Source organism: Stegodyphus dumicola, chromosome 1 (genome assembly GCF_044657685.1).
Source record: "Stegodyphus dumicola isolate Sdum_Otavi_A_Nest chromosome 1, ASM4465768v1".
Taxonomy (NCBI): Eukaryota; Metazoa; Arthropoda; class Arachnida; order Araneae; family Eresidae; genus Stegodyphus; species Stegodyphus dumicola.
Genome location: NC_140768.1, coordinates 113,967,139 through 113,992,644, shown reverse-complemented (window position 1 = coordinate 113,992,644; position 25,506 = coordinate 113,967,139). Strand labels below are relative to the sequence as shown.

Sequence of the window (25,506 nt, the reverse complement as noted above, 5' to 3'; positions counted from 1 at the left end):
ACTATACTTTCTGTTTGCAATGTGTCATTCATTGGTGGTTGACATACTTTCTGTTCATAATGCATCAGTCATTGGTGACTGCCAGTATACCATTTGCTCAGGCACTGACAATATATATTTTAAAAATACACTTCTATCAAACTGTACTCATTTCTATGGCAGCTAGCTTATCAGTGAAATAGGATATCACCCGCTAAACAGGAAGGATGACAGAACAGCCTTTCTATTTAATAGGTTAAAAGACCACCAATTTTATAAATACCAGATGTTTGTTTATGAATTAAGTAACTTCATTTATACCAGATGTTATTTATGATTAATTTTAAAATCAAATAAAATACTAATAAAAGAAATTTTAGATTTTTCAGGCATGTTAAGTATCATAGAATTTCAATACAGAAATTTTAAATTAAAAAAAAAATTTCAACAGTATTTTTTAAAATTTGTTTATACAATTGCCTCTTCATGGAATGTAACATTATGCATGAAGAGTCTATAGAGAAATGGCAGCAAAATAAAATATGTGATAAAATTCAACATCTCATAAGTTTAAAATTTGCAAAATATTCTCCAATCATGCTTTTACATCCCCAAAATAGACAAATCAAAATGCCTATTACTGTTACTGAGGTTAAAATGCATTTGCTCTTAAATAATCAGGCCCTTTTAATATTTTGAAGCAGGTACTATGTACAGATTTTGTATTTGCAGGAAATTCTATGACTTAACTAGACAGCTCCATTTTTTTTCTCTGTTCAACAATCTCTATAACGTGACTTTCATTTCTACCAGTTGACCAGATAAAGAAGCATGTGCAACATCTATATATACTGGCAATATAATGCAATGAAATTCAAAAATATATCTCACAAGGACTATGAAAGCCCTCCATTAGAAATTTGCTACAGACATTTCAAAACAAGAATAAAATTAGTCATTTTAAAACAATACACACCAATAAACAAACCTCGATGGATCACTGAAGTAGTCACCTTCAATCTTCACTCCATTACCTTCACTAATCATACCTGGTGGTAAATCAGTTTTTCCCTGAGACATCACTGGAAAAAAAAAAAAAAAAAAAAAAAAAAAAAAAGGAAAGATTTTTCTCTGTAAGTATTACATTACATTCTTGACAGTGTAACATCATACTAATATCAGCTTTATTTTAATAAATTTATAATAGAGTATTTACAATTTCATGATGATAATCTTAGCATCAACTATGCATGATGCTTCCTCGTATATTAAGCATATGCGAGGAAGCATCATGCATAGTTGCATGTCATGAGGAAGTTTTCTTTCCTGCAAACTTAATTACATTTATAAATAGTATCAGTTTCAAAAGCCTTTTAGCTTAATAGCTAACACATAGCTTAAAACTTTTTAATAATGTTCTTCCTTACATTATGACTATTTCATATCTTTACTATAAATGATGTAAAAGGCTTATAAAAGATTGCAAACTTGGAAGGTATTATTCTCCCCGGCGTGAAAACGAATTCTTTACGGGAATAAGATGGTTAGAAAAATAAAATGATTTAATTGCATTTCATTTTCTTAATATTTAAAAAATTACAATTAAAATTTGTTTATTATAAATTTATGAAAATTTACTAAATTTTACAGAAAAAGAATATACATTTGATCAGTCTTTGAATGACAATAATAAAACAGTTGCCTTCTACCTACAGTACAATATGACTAACTGAGCACTGTTAGGAGAGGGTAGCCTGTACCTTTAAAAGGGTTCTATACTTTAGTTGGATAACTGCTTATTTGGATCTGATCATAATCTGACTTGGTGCCTCATTTACAAATTTACTTCAAAGAAAAACCATTAGTAGAAAATATTTTGGAATAAAAGTTTGGACTTTCAATGCATAAAATAATTAAAGTTAACAATCAAATTGTGGTTATAAAAAATTTGAGTGCATTGTAACCAAAAATTATTAGTTGCATTCCTTTCACAAAGTGCAATATAAGGAACAAAGGATCTTTTAATGTGGTAAGGACTTTAAATTCATATTAGTTATTATAGCCAGTAATATAACTAATTGCTTTCAACAATCATACCCAAAATTTGTGATCTAATTTCAGATTATTTTGAAAAATGGCTTAAAGAAAGTCACAGCCAAAGCAAGAGTTTACATAAAAACAAACAGAATACAAAAACTTTATTATCTGTAACTGCTAATTCTTGATACCTATTTTCTAATTCCAGTATGAGTCTAGTAGAATTTTTCCCCTAAAATTATGTTATTCTTAGGTTCTTAGAATTATTACTATCTTAAAAGTTTAGCAGCAAAAAGAGAAGCAATGATTATAATAAAAGCACACCTGCCTCACTTGTACAAAAAGCATTAGCCAAAATAAAACTGAAATGCATCTACATTATTCAGATAAATGATTTTACACAATATTTTTTGTTAATTTGTTTTATTATTAACCCTCTGGCTGCTCATCCCACGATTTCCACAGGCAACTCAAATGTAGCAAAATCTGCTCATCCTGCGGGCATGTGTTTTTCTTCCTTTATTGAGGAGCACATCCCGTTTTTTCCCCGTTTAACGCCTAACTAAATTATATACAGTATTAGGCGTTTAGTTTACGTTTCCGCCAACAGATATTGTTAGTTGTCCACTAAACTGCGGCACTTGAAGGCAAACTTGGAAATGGCTGCTAGAAAACATTCAGCAATTATCTTGATTATTTAATTAAATTATAGAATTATTAATTAGATTTATTGAATCTGGTGCAAAAACTGTGAAGTTGGACTTTGCCTTGAACCCTGTTTTAAATTCTATCATACTAAACTGCATTTCTAAGGTATTTTTTTCTCAGTGCTTTTTGTTATTTTCTTAAATTATTGCTATTCTCATATTTTCTTAAATTTTATATATTTTACTTTTTATATTATTCAATAAATAGAAATTAACTATAATTCGACTGAAATTTATTTTAGAAAAATTTTTTTGGGGGTGATAACATCTGAAATCGGTTTTTCTAGCAACTTAGGTTCTCATGATAAAAATCTATATAAAAAAATTATTTTCTAGAAAGAAAAAATGAATTTTTCAATTCTCCAATATATATAGATTTTAAATATGCAAAAAAAATTTTCACAATTTTTTAAGCAATTTCGGTCTACAAATTGAGCAGTCAGAGGGTTAATAAATTTTGTTTCATATGCATAATTTTGTGCTGTTTTGCATTTGATCTTATACACTGATTATCAACTCATTTTAAACAGCACTATGTACTTTGAAGACCTGTGATCTAGAACAGTTTTTATTTACACGATAAATAGATTATTATTATTACTACAGACCATTCTTAAAATTTTGCAAATCCAATCAAAAACCACCAGCTAATGTTTTAAGTAAAATTTACATTAACTACCAAGAATGCTAAATTGCATCCTGTGTGAAATAATTACGCTGTGATGTACATATAAGAAATAAGGCCAATAAATGGAAATATATGCACAAACAAATCTAATTAATAAAAATTTCAGCTCAATTCAAAAATTATTACAAAATACTCATTCAATATAACAACTCAATATGAACATTATTATAATAGTTACAATTGTATTACTTGACATTTTACTACTTTAAGCTTCTTGACTCTAAATTTAAATAGCATTAAAAGAGATGCCATGTAATATACTGGAAGGGTCATTTTGGAATCATAACGAAGAAAATACTAGTTATTCATTGTCTTTTTGGGAAATTTAATGTTTGGTGGCCAAACAACGGACTGCTTGGAGGGTTTAAATTATACCTATTTTTATTTCAAATAATGCTTGCGATAAAAGCACAGGGCACTTGATAAAAGCACTTAATCAGCATAACTTTAAAAAAAAATTTTTTTTAATTTTCAAACAAAATTTCTATTTAAATATTAAAATAATAATAATAAAATGAAGCTTTGTTTAAAGTTCTGAAGCTAGTACAAAACTCACAATTGATATATGGCTGCAAAGCTTTAGGAACCAAATTCTTTGCCTTATTTATATCTTCAGGAGTACTGCTGCCTTTGTCTAAGCCACAATCCAGACCCATTCTCTTTAAAACTTCAGTGTCATCACTGATTTGGAAAACATCATTGAAGCAGAATCTGTACTCCTTCCTGCGAAAAAACATGATATATAATGAGGGGAAATTGTAAATTAAAGGTAAAGTACATACATTTTGTTTTTGCATATTTGAAAATTTTCAAAAATTAAAAACAAAAAATGTTGAACTCTGCAACATGAAGATATCATGATTAAAATCATAACTGCAGAGGAGGAAGAAGCTACACATGCATTATTTAAAAGAAAAAAATAATTGTTTGTAATAAAAATACAGCTGAAGTATAATTTTTAGTAAATATTTAAAAATAAAAATTAAATTACAACTGTGATGCTGACATGTATAAAACTGATTTCTTATAAATTGGTTTTCATTTAAACTATATATTAAAAAGGCTTCAAAACATAATAAAATTTAGTTTCACACTTAGAAATGTCCTAAAGACAGCTCTAAATGGTCATACTTTAAATTGGAATCATGTACTTAATATCTCATTATGCACTGAATAAATTTTAAAATAACAGCTCTGTTTACAATTAGCTCAGATAAAATATTGTATCTACAAAATATTGAAAATATAACAGTATTATATACACCACTGAAAAAAACTTATACTGCATAATTCATTGTTTGGCAGGAATATGCACACTTTCAGTAGAATAATGGCTTTGGACAGATATATATTAAATGGTAACAAAAGAACTAAATTATACAAAACTGTTAATGAGGAACAACTTTGCAAGAACAATTTAGTGAGGGATATGCTATAAAACATTAGAAACTTATTAATTATAATAATGCCCTAATGTTAATAATAATCAAGCTGTATCTATTACAGAAAAATATTTTTCAAATTTTATCTATTAGATATATTATTATAGAAAAAAATTAAGAAACATATTTATGCCTTTTAAGTCACTCTTATAGCTACACTATGGAAAAACAAGATTAGTGTTCTGTTAAATGGCAATATGTGAGAAAGTGATTATTTGCCAGTCTGTATAAGATCAAAATCGTTAAAATTTTATCTTTCTTCCCGACTCCCCGAGTCAGACTGTCTAATAGCAAATTAACTAATTAGTAAATTAAATATACAAATATCAAGATTTATTTTTAAACACATACTGTACTTAAGATACAATAACACACCAAACAAATATTAATTTAGAAGTCAAATAACAAAAATCAGCATTATATTTTTAAATTTTCACAGGACTAGTTTCGATGGTTTTACTGAACCATCGAAAGTAAATTTTAAAATATAATGCTAATTTTTGTTGTTTGATTTCTAAATTAACATACTATAATCTCAGGCGAATACTGCAAAAAGAAGGGGGAGAACCCTATATATTTGGAATAAATAAAAGAAATTGAAGGGCACTATTAATTACTAAAAAGGCATTTTTGATCTTAAAAAATATGAATGTGCTCTTCTAAAATATTTATCACAGCACTAACAAATATCTTATTAATCACACAAACATGCATCATATTTAAATTATGTATTCTGCTTCACTTAGATCATGATGGCCAAAATTAGAATATCTTTAAAGTATACAGTTGCTTAATTAATATTAATTCTTACAAAACACTAAAAAAAATATATAAAGTGATTTTTGATCTCCTCCCCCCCCCCAACTTTGTGAAGTACGACTTCTTTTATTAAAGGAATCATGCTTTTATTCATCTTTCTTTAATAAACTGGATGACATTTTGAATACTACTTTCTTTGGGTAGCAATTTTGATAAAGAATACAATAAATGCTTATAAAAGTATTAAGCTAAAGTATGTGGTGATATATTTACACAGATGAGCATTATATTTGCATGTCTGTTTTACTGTTTCATTTAAGATAAGCAAATGTGAGTGTTCCGGTTTGACTAGAAACTTTCACTCTGCTGATGTTCCGGTTTGATTAGAAACGAACTTTTCTCTGCCTCAGAATGGCAACAGTGAGAACTTGACTTTAGATTTGTTATGACGCAGCTAGAACGCTGCTCCTGAGATGTAACATTAGATTCGATTCTAGATTCTAGATTAGATTAATTTTAGTATTTTAATAAATCCTTTTAAAACTAGATTGAGTATTTGCTCATAGAATTATAGCTGAACCACCGCTTGCAGAAATTTAAATGTGGCATTTAGATACGTCGTTAGATGCGTAGGCAGCGACATTCGTGATTTGATTAGTGTACATTAGTGCGTACATAAAAATTTTTTGGTGCATCGGTGGTTCAGTGGTAAAATGCTCGCCTGCCACGCAGGCGGACGGAGTTCGATTGTGTAATTATGGAAGATCCTGTCGCTAAGCTTAAATCGAAATGCAAAGTATTAAGGACCGCAGTGTCCAAGGTACTAAACAAAATTGAGACAGAATTAAGCAAAGATGACATTAGTATAAATGTAATAGAAGAAACTTTAGACATATTAAACGAAAAGGCAAAAACTCTGAGTGATTTAAACACTCAAATAGAACAGGATTTGAAGATCCCAGAGGATGAATTTGAACTTGAAGTTTCATCCGCTCTAGAATATGAAGAAAAAATGCAACTGTGGGAATTTAGAGCAAGAAAAAAATTGAGGGAATTACACAAACTCGAAAATTCGGATAAGGAAAGTATGAACATTCCTAATGAAACCGCTATAGATTCCAAACTTGAAAATAATAAAATTATTCGCCTTCCAAAATTGACTATCGCTAAATTTTTTGGTGATTCTAGCAACTGGCAGGAATTTTGGAGTCAATTCGAGGCAGCTATCTATAACAATGACTCATTATCTAAAGTAAATAAGTTCAGTTACTTAAAGTAATTACTAGGTGGGGTAGCTTATAATTCCGTTTCCGGACTTTCGCTTACAAATGAGAACTACGATTCAGCTATAGAACTGTTAATTAACAGGTTTGGGAGAAAAGATTTGGTAATAAATGCTCACATGAATAAACTGTTAAATCTTTCCCCTGTTAGAAATGTAAGGGATATAGAAAATCTTCGGAATTTATATGATCAGTGTGAAACTCAAATTAGATGCTTAAAGTCAATGAACGTCGTATCAGAAACTTATGGTAGTTTACTTTGCCCAATACTGTTAAAATTAATTCCATCAGAGATAACATTAGAATACAGTCGCAGTAGAAACAGTGAGCAAACATGGAACGTTAACGAATTAATGGAATTTATTTGTAAAGAAATAGAAAGCCGCGAAAGAGCTACGCAGTTAAATGAAAGTAGAGAAACAAAAACAAAACACCGAGCAGGAATGATTCATAACTGGAGGCATAAATCAAACGATCGTCTCCACTCCGCTCACGAAAATGTAAACAACGAGCACAGTAAACAGTTTGAAAGATGTTCGCCTAAAACATATGAATATGTTGCTCCAGTCGCTAGCAGTAAATGCATATATTGTCACGAACTACACGATTCTGAGCGCTGCGAAATTAAAACCGTGGAGGAGAAAAGACATATTTTAAAATCTCAAGCTTGATGTTTTTTGTGTCTAAAATCTCAGCATAAAATTAAGCAGTGTAAGAAAAAAAAATGTGCGAAATATGTAATAAAAAACACAATAGGTCTATTTGTTTCCAACTCGAAACCAAATCGGAGAAAAACAAGGTCGTGTTGACAATTCCATCCAGTAAAGATGTTCAGATTAGTCAATTAAAAACCGAAACTTTCCGCAGTGCATTGCTACAAACGTGTACTGTGATGATACGTCCATTTTCTGAGAAGGATAATTTAGAACCAGTTCGTATTCTATTAGACAATGGATCGATGAGAAGTTTTATAATTCGGGACATTTCAGAGAAGTGTAAATTACCTGTTATTTGAAAGGAGACTTTGTCCGTATTTGCCTTTGATGTTAACCAGGCAACAGAACAAACTTACAATGTTGTTAAAGTCAAACTAGAAAACAGAAGTGAACCATCCCTAAATATAGAAATTGAAGCTTTAGAAACTAACCAAATGTGTGCAACTAATTTGCCTTTCCCTGATATCGCAGTTTCCAAAATTAACAAAGAGTTAATAGGATTACAATTAGCTGATTCTTGTCAATTCAGTGATAAAAATATTGCTGTTTTGATCGGAACAGATTACTATCATGAAGTAATAACTGGTAGACTTAAACGTTTTAAAAATAAACTTATAGCTTCCGAAACAATATTTGGATGGTGCCTTCAAGGCCGGACTGATTCTAACGGTAAATTGTTAAACATGGACATTATTGTTGATGACAAATTGGTCTCAGCACAGTTAAAGCAGTTTTGGGAATTGGAAACATTGGGAATAGAACAAGGGAAGGAAATTGGTAAAATAGATAATGACATTTTAGAGAATTTTAACAGAACTATCAAATTTCAAGAAACGCGATATGAGGTTAAACACCCTTGGAATGAACATTCGTCTGAATTAAAAACGAATTACGTAAATGCAGAAGTTCACTTTAATAAACTGGTTAAAAGGTTAAGAAATGATCCACTGCTTCATCAGCAGTATCACTCAGTTATAGAACAGCATTTAAAAATGGGTCTAGCTGAGGAAATTGATCCAAGTTCTGAAGAAATAGGAAGAATTTATTACATGCCTCACCAGCCAGTTATTCAACCTGATAAACCCGTAAGAGTTGTATTTGATGCATCCAGCCATTCGAAAAATGAATACTTTTTAAATGATTGTCTCTATTCCGATCCTAATTTAAATCCACCATTGTTAGAGATATTAATACAATTTCGTACACATAGCATAGCATTTACTGCCGACATTGAACAAGCCTTTCTCCAGATTTCTCTGTCACCTGAAGATAGGGATGCTGTAAGATTTTGTGGGCAAATAACCTTACAGATAAGGATGGGAAACCTAAGACGAAAATACTTATGATGACTCGCGTTTTGTTTGGAGCTACATCCAGCCCATTTTTGCTTGCCGCTACTATCAAACATCACATAAATACCTTTACAGAAACAAATCAGAAAGCAGTTAAACTATTGAATGAATGTTTATACGTAGACGATTTAATAGGTGGGGATGAAGACGAAAATGAAGCTAAACTCATATATGAAGATATTAGATATAGATATATTTTGAAGGCTGCTGGTTTCAACATGCGAAAATGGAAAACAAATTGTGGGAATCTGCAGGAAGTTTTTGATGAATATGAAAATGGTGAAATCCAGAAAGTTCTGGAACAGAAGGTATTGGGATATAAATGGAATTACAAGGGAGACCTTCTTAAGATAGAATCACAAAATCTAACTAATCAAGCTCAAGGGGAAACAAATCTAATGACAAAAAGAGAAGTTCTTAAAACCATTGGAAAGCTTTACGATCCCATTGGATTTATAAGTCCATTCACTATTACGGCAAAAATACTAATGCAGGAAATTTGGCAATTTGGAGTAGATTGGGATGATTCGTTACCATTGGACTTTGAAAACAGAATGAAAAAATGGATTAATGAACTGTCAACGATTCAGGATGTAAACATTCCGCGACATTACTTCTGAAAGACTAACAAGTCTGAATTGAGACATATTCAAATGCATTGCTTTACCGACGCAAGTCAGAAGGCATATGGAGCTGTGATATACCTGCAATACGTCACGACGGACAGTGAAATAAGAAGTAGTTTTGTCATTTCCAAAACCAGAGTAGCTCCACTGAAGAAGCTGTCCCTTCCAAGATTAGAGCTGATGGGGGCGCTCATTGGAGCAAGATTAGCCTTGAATGTGAAAGAACAGTTAGAGGAAAGACTCCAGATGAATGTATATTTTGGTCAGACTCTTCTGTTACGTTACATTGGATAAAGGGCAATCTAAATAAATGGAAGCCATTCACCCAGCATCGAGTAATGGAAATACGAGAGAAAACATCACCTGAGTCCTGGAATTATTGCCCTGGAGATGAAAATCCGGCTGATATGCTGACCAGAGGAACAAAGACAAATTCCACAAAAGGAATAACGTTGTCTGAACTACGAAATAGTGACATGTGGTGGCATGGACCTAAGTGGCTATTACAGAGTATCGATTCATGGCCTAAACTTGCAGAATCAATAAGAGATTTCAAGGATCATGAAGAGCTTGAACTTTGAAGGGGAGCTGTAATGAACTCAACAGTCGCAGGTGAAAATTCCATTGAGAACGAATTCATTAAAAGGTATTCGTCATTCAGCAAATTGATTAGAACTACTGCGTGGTGTTTAAGGTTTGCGAACAACTGTAGAACCAATCCACCATTAAGAAAAGAAAGTTTTTTGAGTGCTTCTGAACTACAGAATGCAACAAAGGTACTAGTCAAATGTGTACAACATTCTGAATTTCAACCTGAAATTAAGTGCCTGCAGTCGAAATGATCAGTTCCAAGTAATAGTAAGGTTTTATCCTTAAATGTAATTCTGGATGAAGATGAACTTTTACGAGTTGGTGGGAGACTACGTTTCTCCAATCTTTCAGAAGACCAGAAACATCAACTTCTTTTACCCAAAAGACATCATTTCACTGAATTACTCATAGATTATTATCACAAAAAATCTCTTCATTCGGGCGTTCAAACAACACTTTCTCTTATTAGACAATTATACTGGATACCTTCCGGACAAGATAGAGTTAGACATGTTATAAGTAAATGCATGATGTGCTTTCAAACAAGGAACCAAACCATAAACCAAATGATGGGAGACTTACCTAGAGATAGAGTTGTAATAACTAGACCATTCGAAAAAATAGGACTGGACTTTGCAGGTCCAGTTATCACCAAGCCTAATCTGAAAAGATCTAGAGTTACGTTTAAATCATACATAGCGATATTTATTTGCTTTAGTACAAAGGCTATTCATCTAGAAGTAGTATCGGATTTGTCTACTGAAGCCTTTCTAGCATGTCTTAGAAGGTTTATTGCCAGACGATCTAAACCATCCAATGTTTGGAGTGATAACGCTACGAATTTCAAGGGAACGAAGAATATTCTTGATAAACTCTTTAGAACTTGTAGATCGTATCCTATTCAGTGCTTTAGTTCCGAAGAAGGTATAACATGGAGATCCATTCCTCCTTCTTTTTGGAGGGTTATGGGAGGCTAATATAAAATCAATGAAGAGAATTTTGACAACGGTCGCGAAAACGACAATTTTAAACTTTGAAGAGCTGTATACATTAATTACACAAATAGAAGCCTGCTTGAACTCTTGACCTCTATCACCTATTTCGGCTGATCCAACAGATCTTCAGCCTTTGACTCCAGGTCATTTCCTAATAGGAGCTCCACTTTTGTCGATACCAGAACCGAATGATTCTGTAGATTCTTTGACCTTGTCTTCGAGATAGACCTTAATTCAAAACCTTAGAGCTAATTTCTGGAACCATTGGAGAGTGTAATATCTTAATCATCTGCAGAACCGCTCAAAATGGAATCAAGTGAGATCCAATCTCAAGGCAGGACAACTAGTCTTGTTAAAGGATAAAAACAAGACACCCATGAAGTGGACACTAGCTCGCATCGAGGAAACCTTTCCTGGTCCAGATGGACTAGTACGAGTCGTAGACATCAGAATTTCAGATGGAATCTTTCGCCGAGCTGTCTCCAATATCAGTCCACTCCCATTTCCAAATGATGTTGGACAATTGCCCAACGGGGGCCAGGATGTTCTGGTTTGACTAGAAACTTTCACTCTGCCGATGTTCCGGTTTGATTAGAAACAAACTTTTCTCTGCCTCAGAATGGCAACAGTGAGAACTTGACTTTAGATTTGTTATGACACAGCTAGAACGCTGCTCCTGAGATATAACATTAGATTCGATTCTAGATTAGATTAATTTTAGTATTTTAATAAATCCTTTTAAAACTAGATTGAGTATTTGATCATAGAATTATAGCTGAACCACCGCTTGCAGAAATTTAGATGTGGCATTTAGATACGTCGTTAGATAGTTAGATGCGTAGGCAGCGACATTCGTGATTCGATTAGTGTACATTAGTGCGTACATAAACAATGAGCTTTTCCTTAAAAGTGCTTATCAACAGTACACCATAACAGTCATACAAGCAGTATGCCAGTCAGTAGATTAATTCTTTCTTCTTTGTAAAGCAATCCCAAATAACAAAGCAGTTCTTTCATTGCTGAATTCATAGAATTACATTCCTGTCTAGTACTACAAACCTGAAAGTAAGCTTTCAGTTTTAGAACGCATCGTCTTATTAACCCTTTGATGGTCATAAAAAGAGCTCAGCTCGCGTTCGAGTTATGCACCATTTGCTCATATTACAAATTCGTATTCAATATGTCATGCATAGCGAGTGCAAAAGAACAAGCTCATATTACAAATTTATGACTGATGGATATCGAGCATATTTGAGAATTCTTGCAACCACCAAAGAGTTAACATCAATTGTTGATAATTTCTCTTACTCTGGATTACCACAAAAGTTTTTCTTTCCTAATTCATTGGAATCTTTCACTGGAAATGTTTTTATTTCAAATAACTTGCCAATTTCTAGGTATATGAATTTAACTGATATACTCCCTCAATGAACAAATATTTCCAGTTGTCTCATCACTGATATATTTCAGTTCATTATTTAGACATATTATATACTCACACCACTTATTTTAGGTTAGGTTTGGTTTGTTGATTACAACAAAGCACATGAAGACTATCAGCTTAAGGGAAGAGATGCTTTCGCAGAGGACTTTCTAAGAAAACTGGCATGCATTCATTACATATGACCAAAAGCATGAAAACCAAGCATGTAGCCAGCCTGTTCGAATGGTTTGAACTTGGTTAAATTAGCAATATTCAATGGCCTTAACCACTCGACCACTTGTTTTAATTGAACACTTACCTCTAAAGAATGAAAAAGTTGATTTAAAACAGTTGGGAACTACCGATTTCAAAATCATTGATTGTTATGTTATTTTCATTACTGTTTTGGTGATAAAGTTCGGGTGAATGATATTTTACTATTGCTATACAAATGCTTAGCAATTCTCGGCTTCTTAGTTAAACAAAATCGGACACCCCCCTCGCCCCCTCCCCCCCCAAAAAAATTATGGAAAGTATAGAAAATTTTAGTGCCCCCCAAAGATTATTCGACAAAACAATATAAAGAAATAAACTGCATAAGCAAGTATTAGTATAAAAATCATTCACATATTTTAGACCAGGAAACATGATAAATCAGTCATGCCCTTGCTGTGTTTCAAACACTCAAAGCTTCAGTATAGCCCACCCAGAATTTTAACCACAAAATATCACCGAGAGCGGCGATAAATAATATGATGTGGTAACCCATACTACACAATGTAAACAAGAGGATGGAATTACGGTTACAGCTAATATAGTAGTCAGTTACATTTATTCAATTTCGATACAAATTACCGAGATATCCATTTACTCATATTTAAATACACCTGCCAAATACACCTTCTTACTTTTCCGGCATAGCTTCTCTTAAAATTTATCTCGCATTGCATTGCATGAGGAAATAAAAAATTTTTTAATTAGAATTGTATTGAAATTAACTATCTAAACACAAAATTCGTTAAAACTATTTTAGGCGATTGTTTAACGCTTAGATATTGTGGAGAATACCGTTTTGGAGATCAAATTTTTGCATTTAGTTATGGATTGCTCTAAATCTGCTTTTAATGATGTTGTGATTACCGTATTTTTCGCCGTATAAGACGCACTTTTTCTCCCCAAAATCATGGGGGAAAAAGTGACTGCGTCTTATACGGAAAATACAAAAGCCCACCATGGCCCTCCGCTGCCCCTCCACCTCTGCATACATACCTTACCGCAGGAATACTCGGCCACTCCGTTCCCTTCCACCTCTTGGCGCCGTCTGAGACCACGAAGCCCCGCTCTGCCTCGCACTGTATTTGGACGGTCTCTGCCTTGCGCTGCAATTGGCTGAGCGAAGAGGCGCGTGCCTTCCCTCGCTGGCTTTGTGCACTTTTTAGAGTCGTAAGCCAGCGCGGGAGCGGGTGAAGGCATGCGTCTCTTCGCTTAGCCAATCGCAGTGCGGGAGCAAGCGGAGGCGCGGATAGCTGTAAGCTGTGATATATGTAGTATGGTATATCTGAATGAAATATATCATATTTCATACCACCCCATCAAGATGTCGAAGCAGAAGAGACTGGCATATAAAGTTGCTTTCAAGCTGGAAGTAATAAAATTTGCTAAGGAGCATGGAAACAGAGCAGCGGAGAGACCCTTCGGGCCACCTCCAACTGAGAAAATGATAAGAGACTGGAGGAAACAGGAGGATCAGCTCCAAAAGTTGGATAAAAGCAAGCACACCTTGCGTGGACCAACTGCAAAGTGGCCAGAGTTAGAGGTAGAAGTAAAGGAGTGGATCACACGTCACCGGCAAAATGGACTTTCTGTCTCAACAAAAATGATAATCTATGAGGCCAAACGCATTGCTGTGGAGAAAGGCATTCAGGATTTCACCGGATCACCATCATGGTGCTATAGATTTATGAAGAGATTAAAGATAGCTCTTAGTATGTTACATGGTTGACATAAAATTTTTCTTAAACTGCTGTTAACTTTATACAGTTGATATAAAATATTTTACTACAGAATTTGGTTCATAATCTTTTTTTTTTTTTTTTTTTTTTTTTTTTTCTAGATTTGCCTCCTTTAAAATTGGGTGCGTCTCATACGGCGAAAAATACGGTAAGTATCAAGAGATTTTAAAGGAAAATTTAAGGTGGGAGTTTTCAAACAAGCGTAAAAGTTTAAGAAAGCCAGGCATTCCAAACAGATATTTTATGTATGAATTAGCAAGAGCGTATGAACTTTTTAGAGGATTTTTGATGGATTGTGGATTATTGAAGGATAAAACTTGTGAAAAATGTAAGATACCATCCAAAGGTATCTTGCATTTGGGAAAGCCAAGCAAAGGTGAGATTTTCCGGCATTGTTTTTAAAATTGCATCCTTTTAACCTTAATCATTTTCATTAATCATTCTTTAATATTTCTTTCTTTTAAAATCGTGAATAATAGTCTTAAATTTATTTCTATTATCCACGATTTCTGGTGAAATCAAGATGGCCGCCATTTTTTAAACACGGAGTTTCGTCAAAAATCTGGATGGCAACCATTTTTCAAAACAACGTATTTCATGTGCATTGGCGCCAAAACAAATTTGCAAAACTTTGAAGGTGGGCTATACTGAAGCTCTTCCCTCAAAGGAAAACCAGAGAGAGGCACAAGAACCATTCTATAAATTTAAGTGGTAATGAATTATTGAGCATCAGATTTAATTTGGGCACCACTGTAGAACCATTAGATATTCCAGGCCTGGAAAGATCAAAAATTCTGTCCTAGCCAGGATACGGACCCCTGATCTTCCAATTTCTAGCTAGACTTGGTAATCACTAAACCATGAGTGTACTCATAGGGAAATGTGTTAATTCCTTACATGCCACATAATAAATGTATTCGTTATCATTTTAAGAATTATTTTTTTAGCATCTAATTCATTCAATAAATCATCTATAATAACTCTACTTTTTTATATCTAAAAAGTCAATACTTAGTTTAATTTTAAAATGTCCCTGCTCAAATATTTCTTGGAAATATTCAAGAAATAACTGCTTTTCATTCCTCCTCAAACAATTTTCATCATAATCAGGTATTAAAAAGCATTTCACATATTCAAAGCATTCCTCAGACAATGCTAATAAAGTTTAAGAATATTCACTGAACAGAGGAAATGGAAAATTTACCTTTATTCACTATTTATTGCTATACATAATTAGTGCAAAGCATAAACAGTATGCACCTTAAATACGAGGGCTATCCAGAAAGTAGATTACGTTTTGGAATAAAAAAATAAACAAAGTATAGGAAACAAATTTTATTATATACAGATGAAAGCCACACTCAAATACTACTTTTCTACATAGTCACCATACAAATTAAGGCATTTATCGTAGCGATGTACGAGCTTGGAAATTCCTTCGTCGAAAAATTCGGCCGCCTGCGCCTTCAACCACTCCGTTACCTCTTCTTGCCTTCCATCTTGCACAAAACTTGTGGTAACCAAGCTTTTCGCTGATGATTTCGTGCAACAAACTTCGCGAAATTTGTGGAAAACTCAAAGAAAGTTCCGTTATTGTGAAATTTCGATTTTCACGGACTTTAGCATCGACTTTTTCGAGAAGTTCGGCGGTCACTATGCTGGGTCTCCCACTTCGATCTTCGTCGTGAACATTGGTTCGGCCATTTTGAAATCTTATGACCCACTGACGCACTCCACCTTCAGTGATAATGTTGTCCCCATACACTTCACGAAGCTGCCGATAGATTTCTATCGGTTTACAGTTTTTTGCAGTCAGAAACCTTATTACTGAGCGCACCTCGCAGCTCGCGGGATTTTCAATTAACGCAGACATTTCAAACCGTCACAGTATCTGAACGGAGCACAGCACGAACCTCTCACTAGCACGGCTAGATGCAGACTGAGCTGCGCAACGCTCTGACCCCAAGATGGCGGCGCTAGCCCCGCCCCTAGCGGACACAGACGGAAACGTAATCTACTTCCTGGATGGCCCTCGTATATCACAAAGATATAAGAGTAGAAACAATATATATAATACAGATATACTAAATATTGCATACTTATCACCAGAAATGCTGCAGTCAATTACAGTATCTTTATGAGTGGTTAGTAATATGAAAGGCAGGCGAATTTTGTTTGTTGGAGGTGGACATTTCATTTGGCGTTCAGTATCTCTGTTTCGTGCAGCAAGGTTTTTAAAAGCTATTTGCTGAAATAAAATAATTGCATAACATTAAACAAGAAATTATATTAATAATTTTAAATGATAACCATAAAAAAATATTATACAATGATAAAATTTGCTCACTTCCTTGTTATTAATGCAGAAATGTATTATTATAAATTCAATGTTTCTTACTTGAATAATTAACTCTTGTAGATGCAGCGTTTTTAGCCTAATTTTTTCAATTTTTTTCTGTTTTTCTTTCTGTATGAATAAAAGATATTTTTAGTAAATATATTATTACAATCATTACAAGTTCTTTACAAAATGCATTTAAAGAAAGCATTTTCTTACTTCCAAATTTTGGTACTCCTGAGCAGAATTAGTTGGCAAGCCCAGCCATTTAATTTCTTTCTTTTCTTTCGAAATAATATTCATGGCCATTAAAACATTCAAAGCATCATACACTCTCCTTCGAATATTTTTCTGATCATAAGCCTGTGATAGGAATTTGACGAAAAAAATATGTTTAATAATCAAATGCAGAAATGAATTATATAAAATTAGTTTCATAGAAATTTCCATCACTTTATCTATTTCAAAATACTTAATTCAAATTTAAGATTTCTTTTTCAATATTCTCTTAATTGCATATAATGAACACACCACTATAACAAAAACATTATTTAGAAATGAAGGTACATGAAATAAAAAATGCAAAATCTAATTTTCAACCTACCTGGTCTGTGGGACACATGTGCCGATGAGGATCAGAAAATTCAGCAACCAGCTCATCAGCCACTTCATTATAAGAAGTTGTGCCTTTTTTACGGACTTTTTCACAAACTTTCATAGAAAAGTGACGTAGGCCCTTACCACCTTTTTCACCTTTCTTGCATCGTTTACTGTACATTAAAAGAACACACCTTAATTCATAAAGATATAGAACACATATAAATGACAGTTCAAAAGCTCATTAAAAAAGAACAATATTTGAAAAACATTTTAAAATTTGTCAACATATTAAACGAAGCAATATTACAAGAAAATTGTGATAGAAGATTTCAACATGCATTTCATTTATTGAAAATTTTTCTGAAAGTAATGTATCCTGCATCAAGTCTGCTGAAATGATGTCAAGAGTTACTACTCTGGTGACTACCAGAGTTGTTTGCAGGACTAAATTTTTTTCATTACACACAATGTTCTAATCCCCATGTAAAGGAGTCCATCTGAGTTAGGATCATAATAGTTGAAGACAGGTTCATCCCACTTTATCGAAAAAAACTTGAATCTTCTTGTTCAAGATTTGATACTGACTCCAGCATGAAAGCAATTCAGTTTCTAACCTTACTGAAGTCTTTTTTTTTTGGGGGGGGGAGCTGAGATCACCATAGTAAATTCCAGCAGTATTGCTCTCAGGGCTGGGGCCTTGGTATTCTACATTTTACAGCCATGGCATTTTTTTTAAATAATGTATGTTTTGTATGATTCTACAGACATAAAAAAAGAGATGACACAACTATGCACTTAATCACAAAAATAGGACTAATATTTCAATATTAGTAAAAATTATTCCACACCTTAACACAAATGGCCAAAGAATTTCTTCATGACACTGAGAATAGAAGTTGCTTCAAAGAGGAAAAATTACGAAATTCTAAGGCTACTAAAGGAAAAGAATCAAAATCCAAGTTTTTAAAATTTTAAATCAATCTGCTTATATGATTATAGATTTAGCTATTTTTTTTTTTTTCCATTGAAATAAGTAAAAATATTTTACCTTATAAAATGGCTTTAGCCAAAATTTAATACGAATGCTGAATAAACCTGAATGCTTAAGATCTTAAACTGAGAGTATAGTATCAATTACTTAAAACTGAATTTAAGTTACTCAGTTTTAACTAATTAATACTAACCAGGTAAAAATTAAAACTGAACCCAGAAATGGTTTTTGCTGGTAATATATAACTAAGCAACATTTAAAATTGCAATACTTTACTAGTATCACACACAAATCAAACAAATACACAGTTAAAGATCTGTTGTGATTTGCAGGTCATATTAAAAACAATTTTAAAAATAAAAGGCAAAGTTTCCTTTGTTTTTTTAATCTATATAAGTCATCTAGCTTCATCTACTTCGTAAATATCCTGAACTAATTATTTTTATCTCCTAGAGAAGGCTGAGATAATGTAACATAAAAGGAAAGTAATAAAACTTGCAAAATCTTATACTATTCTTAAATATTGAAGTTGTTAGAAATTGATTTTTTAAATTGTACTTTATTCAATAATTAAATGGCATATTTTATTATGAAATTTGCTAATCCTGAATTCAAAAAAATCTTATTTCACAAAATTTTAAGCACGATTACCACTTTCTAGACCTGTACCTCTTTGGAAGAGTATGTTAATATTTAATGCACAGAATAATACATAGATGAATTCCTGACAACTTTCTGTGTTTCTCTTTTTCCTATATCTAATCTAAAAAATATCCCCCCCCCTCATCCTTTCTGATAGGCAATAAGCCACTTTACCTACACTTTAAATGCCACATATTTTTAATCGTTATTTTACTGCAACAATAAATAAAATCTTGTAACCAAAAACAGCAGATCTGCCTAGCTATGATTTCTATATGGATAATATTCTATTACAGAAAGGGGGATAAGAACAAGATTTGTCAAAACAATACTTTCAATAATAAAATCTTGAAACAAAAAACAGCAGATCTGCCCAACTATAATTTTTATAATATTCTATTACAAAAAGGGAAATAAGAATAAGATTTGTCAAAACACTTCAAAAGCAAACATTTCCTTTTATGTTTTAGAAACAAATATATACACATGAATCTTATCTGCAAGAAAGTTCAGTTTCTAGAAAGTTAACCCATACTGCACCATTCTCAAAAATTTCCACTGGGAAAATGTATAGAAATACTAATAATATGATGTAATAACACATGTAAAACAAAAATTTTCAGATATTGTTTGGGTTTTATTAAGTTATAGGTTGTCATATTAATAGGACAATGGTCCAGTACACTACTACAATAATTTTGCTTACTTACTCAATTATCTATTACTCTTATTTATCTGTTCTTCATCACTAACTGAATCAAGCTTAGAGAGAATAATAACCATTTCAGGCTCATCAATTCATTCAGTAGAGAGAGAATTTATATATTCAATAACCTCTTGAGCTGTTAGAAAGTTTCTTGCCATTTTAAAAATATTGATCTTTCAAAGACAATTGAGATTTTTACTCAAGTAATAAACAGAGTAACTGGTCTACTTTAGGAAAAAATATTACGTATTATTTCTCCCAAACAACAAGTGCAGTTCTATAGAATGATTTCATCTGATGTCACAGCTTTGAATGCCCACAAGGGAACAATCAGGATCCAGGTTCAAAAAGAAACTTTCCAGGCTAATTTCTTAGGAGCCAGGCTAAAAAAGAAAGTTTCCATGCTAATTTCTATTGAGAATGTCTGTTTTATACAAAACTACACCTGCTACTAGGAAACATCACATAGATCAACCTTCTTTTACTCAGGAAAAACCTACTTAGGAGGTTATGTGACATTTTACCTTTTAATTTAATCGAAAAGATACCCAAAGAAAATTCCAGAGTAATGTATTTTTGAATCCTTCCACATGTCACACTAATATCATTGTATGAATATATGTTGTTCAAAATTGGTTTGAAGGCGTTTGATCCATGCATTGTGGAAGTGACGAGCGAAAAAAAGTTGGGGATTGGATCGTTGTCCTATTTACAGGACATGTATAAAATGCAAAGAAAATACCTTAAAAAGATAATTTTTCTCATGGATATTTTTATTTCTATAAAGAGTACTAAAAATCTACTAGCAGAAATGTATACATCTGTTTAGAATAAGTATAGATTTTAATGCTAAATAATGGCTATAAATTAATCATTTTAAAAGCCATTTTTTAATGAAATTTATTATGACAGGCCTTTCTGGCCTGCATATGAAACTTGCATCTATTTCAAGAGAGTCAGGCCAAAATTTATCTTTGTTTACCGTTCTTTTCCATTTAATGAAATTTAATTGAGCTGTCCTATATTTAGAACAGTGGTCAAATATGGGTTAAAACTATGAGCAAAATGTCTACAAGTAGTAAGACACTTTTGCTAATATTCTTTTACACTTCTGTTCACTGCCTTGGAAAAAAAATGCAAGTTTGTATGGGAAAATTCACATTCCCCCCTTAAACCCTGAAGCTAGAGAACTAAAGAAAACACACCCAACAGGAATACAAATAACAGCAAGATGATCATTATGAATGTTACTCAAATCATCTTAAATCAGAAAAGAAGCTAGACAACTAAAGAAAACACATCCAACAAGAATACAAATAACAACATGATCATTACAGATGTTACTCAAATCATTTTGAATCACTGTAATAATTTTATCACTGATTGTCTCTTCTTTTCATGCCTAGGATCATTGTTTACTTAACCAATAAGTTTTCAACCCTGCTAGGGTTTATGTAACCTGTCTTAGTGAATTAAGCCTATCTTAGGGAATTAATCATATAAACAAACAATAGATGCTTGCTAAGAAATAATGGAATTTTATAACTGTAAATTCCATTCTCTGTCAACAAATATTGCCTTATCCAAGATCTCTGTCCTTTCCAGTTGCATCAATAACAAAGTCTGTCACATTGGATAGATATATTAAAGGTCTTTTTCAAATGTTATATTTATAATTCTCTTCATCATTCATATAGATCAATCTGCTAATGAGCACTAACGCTCACTTGTGTATTAGCTCTACTTTGGACTTGAGCTATTTTTCACATTAACTGAAAATCATTCAATCCTTTTATTTATTTATTTTTTTAAATCCTTTTACTTTTTGCTGTTTTGGTTTCTTTGCAAGTGATGCCAAATTATCTTACAATACTAGCATCAGATGGTAAATAAATTGTTGTTTACTCTTAACATTCCTACTGGACTTTTCCTGAAAAACATTTTATTCTGTAGTGTTGGTGTTAAAAATTTCCTTGAAGACAATGTATTATACTGCCACTTTTTTTACATAAAAATAATATATAGAAATATAAATACAATATATATAATTTTATATTAAAAAAAAATTACATTAATTCTACCATCTCTAGAAGTAAACATACTATATATTTTTTCATCTACTAAAACAATATTAATGAAAATAATATTTTTTATTTTTAATATACATTTACATCAGTATGCACAATTTTTTATTCATTAAAATAAATTAATACTGTATACTAATATAAAACTTTAAACATTTTCATAAATTTCTGTCAGTTTCAACTGGTTGTAACAAGTTTCTGATATTAGCAAGGTAAAATTAAACTCTGCCACTAGAAAGTCAGCCCTGGTTTAAATGGAATAAAAAAAATTCTTTACAGTATAACTAAATTATTGTAGTTCCAATATTTCAAATCAACTGAATGAAAGCCTAATTTATTCAGAATATGTCTTACCTTTCAGAATACTCATCCGCAAATTCATGTGGACGCTTTCCCGACCACGCCACAGCATGTTCAGTGGCTGGCAGCAGATGCTGGGGTGTACGAGAATTATTTATGACACTTGCGACGACACGCTGTGGAGTGCTGAGTATCTGAAATTTTAGTCACAGGAATTATTTGATGGTAGTTTAATAGCATAAATGAATTTTTAAAAAAAATAATAATAAATAAAAATACTGCACTCATAATAAAAATACTGCACCGATTTCAAATAATTAAAAGATAAAATGCTTATTTCTAAAATTCAGAATAACAGCTGCAGAAACTTGATTATAGGAAAATTAAAAAAATATTAATATCCAGTCACAGACAGAAAAACCTGATCAAATATATAGAACAAAATTATGCCACTGCTACTAATATGACCAATTCAAGTATTCAGAATAAGGGTACAACAAAGAGCAAATTTAAATGATTTGTGCAAAACCCAGTGGTGCAATACTCAACTGAATTTCTAGACTTTACCCAATACAGTACATAAACTAATCTGACCAGGTAAAACTAAATTTGAAAGCATACAGTTATTGAATTTATTACAGTCAAAAGTCGTTAATCCGGACTCGTCGGGACGTCGGCGATTCCGGATTATAGATCATCAGTTTAAATCTCATAAAATGGCATGCAGAAATTCTAAAATTAAAAATATGAAACCGTAATTTATGAAATAAAGAACAATTATGATCTAAAGGGTATCAAAATTTACAAAAAAAAAAGCTTAATATTTATTTGTTTACTTTATTATTAAACATTTCTTTCAATGTAAGTTGTTTAAGTTGCTTCATTTTATGTGATAATACTTTCTCTTAAATTCTATAAACAGACATAATTTCTTGTTCAGTTACAAAGTTCCGCAGTTCAAGTACCGTAATTGCTGTGCTGAGAATACCGACTAACTTGTTAATCGAAATGTTTTCGTTTTCACTAACATCTCTGTCACCTTCTTCACGTCTTTATCCATTTTTTGCAGCAATTCCACTTTTTGTTTGATGGACATCGAAACATACTTTCGTTTTGTAGATCCTTTGGGAGCTCCAGCATCGGAAATTCTATTTGACATAATCAAAAGTTCAAGTTTACTTTTATAAAATTGCTCTTACAGTCTTCAAAAAATAATAAGCTGAATCCAACTCGAAGATTAAGGAACAATGCAAACATCAACATTAAATGAAATAGATAATTAGATAATTTTAGCTTATACTGTCCGTTATACATAAAACGCGCACGCGAAAACGTATTCTGCGCTTGCGCACAAGCATATGCGCAGGCGTAAAGGTCTTACGCGCACGCGTAAACGCCTATGCGTAAGTGTCAACGCGGCGCATGCGCAGAAAGTTTTTAGTTTTGAGGTCCAGATTATAGATCATTCCGGATTATGGGTGTCCTAATTAACGAATTTTGACTGTATCATCAAAATTAGATTATACATAGTACAGCAGATTACATGATCTATTTCATGTCTGCTTTTACATATGATGACACGTTAAACAGTTCAGATTCACTTTCATTCTCTAGTTCTCATCATCATTACTACTTTATTTTCTTACAGCTGCCACCACTATCATGGTAGTATTTTAGTATGTATATTCATGGGCATGGGTTCTTTTGCTAACCCATGAAAATCAGCTCATAAGCGATTAAGGTTTAGATACATATAATCATCAACTATATGTAAAAAGGGAACTTAAAGTATATCAGTCCAAAAGCTGTCACAAGACAGGCAACAGTAGCCAGATCTTTATTTCCTTCTGCATCACAGACAGAATCATGCCAGACAGGTATAATCACTGAGCTACCTATTAATGCTCAGTGAGCTACCTACTAGTGCTCTATTCCGTTTTCACCCTCTTTTACATCATTTAAAGTGTCTTTTCATGGACATCTTCATTTTCTTTTTCAAATGAATACATCAACACTAATTTAAAAAAAAAAAAAAAAATGTGTTGTATACTTGAAATACATGTGATCCACATCAATATTCAACACTTTCTAAACCACAATGACTTAAACAGTCTTTAAGGCAAAATGAAAGTGTACCCACCACTAGTTAAATATCCAAAATGTTTTCTTCTCACAAATGAGTGAGTGATTAATATTAACATTATGGGGAAACAACAGCAATCTTTGCAATCTGAGAAATGGAGAAACAATAGCAATCTTTGTGGTATGGCCACCAGATCACCAAACAAAAAAATATTTCCATTAGTACTCAGAATTTGAAAGGCAATTTGTGTATGAAAACTGAAAATAATATCATTTGGAAACTACTGCGGGGTAAAAATTGCAATTTTTCAAGATAGCATTTTGACTACTTTTGTATATTTTGGTAATAAAACTTAATAACAGCTTAGTTTTTAAAAGGACTGAAATTACAATGTCTGTGAAGTTTGTATTTTCTAATTCAATTGTGTAATACAGTGCAGGCGAGAGCTCAACATAATTAAATCACCTGTTTTGAAATATAGTCTTTTCTTGCACTTCTATAATTTGACTTCAGAGTCATATAAAACAAGCATACAAACACTACATTATATTTATAACATAAGTAAAAAATTTTCCTCACATTTAAAAACTCATTAAAATCTTTATTTAAATATGAATTATAAGTATCAATGATTTACATTCTACAATACCATATTTGAGTCCTCTTACTTGAGAGCACACCCTAAAAGCGCAAAAAGCATTTGAAGCAAATTAGTTTAATTGAAAATGAACTTTTTTGCTTGATATTGGCTTTTCTTTATATTATAATTCTAGACTTAAACATTCTACAGCACTTTTAATCTAATGACTTAGATCCCATATTTGAAAACATCAATGAAAACACATCTGCATAATTCCAACCAACATAATTGAAAATTTTATTTAAAATTTTTCAGCTTTAATTAATAACTAGTAAACCACACATTACAGTTATGTTCATACTATATCACACATTCTCAATTCTAAATATAACTAAAATTATCCTGAACACTTCTGAATTAGATATAAATCTATTTCCATTACAAAAGGTTGTAGGATAAAAATTTAAAAATAATAAATGAAAACAAATCTTAGCTGTTATTTCATTCCACAATACAACATCAAAAGTATTGCACAATAACAATTAAATTACTAATGAAACAATATTGCATTG

General features: G+C 32.1%; 1 protein-coding gene across 5 annotated transcripts in view; it reads right to left on the bottom strand.

The window, feature by feature from the left end:
* Dp (transcription factor Dp) overlaps positions 1 to 25,506 on the bottom strand; it is a 128,264-nt gene that overhangs the window by 8,429 nt on the left and 94,329 nt on the right. For 3 of the 5 annotated variants that reach the window (XM_035373740.2, XM_085819622.1, XM_035373758.2), the window contains 7 exons: positions 22,326 to 22,465; positions 17,553 to 17,739; positions 17,168 to 17,311; positions 17,009 to 17,077; positions 16,710 to 16,858; positions 3,968 to 4,134; positions 956 to 1,061 (listed from right to left, as the gene is read on the bottom strand). In XM_035373740.2, coding sequence (XP_035229631.1) covers positions 956 to 1,061; positions 3,968 to 4,134; positions 16,710 to 16,858; positions 17,009 to 17,077; positions 17,168 to 17,311; positions 17,553 to 17,739; positions 22,326 to 22,465 — 962 coding nt within the window. The remainder of the gene's footprint in view (positions 1 to 955; positions 1,062 to 3,967; positions 4,135 to 16,709; positions 16,859 to 17,008; positions 17,078 to 17,167; positions 17,312 to 17,552; positions 17,740 to 22,325; positions 22,466 to 25,506) is intronic. The other 2 variants (XM_085819616.1, XM_035373748.2) reach the window with 2 other exon arrangements.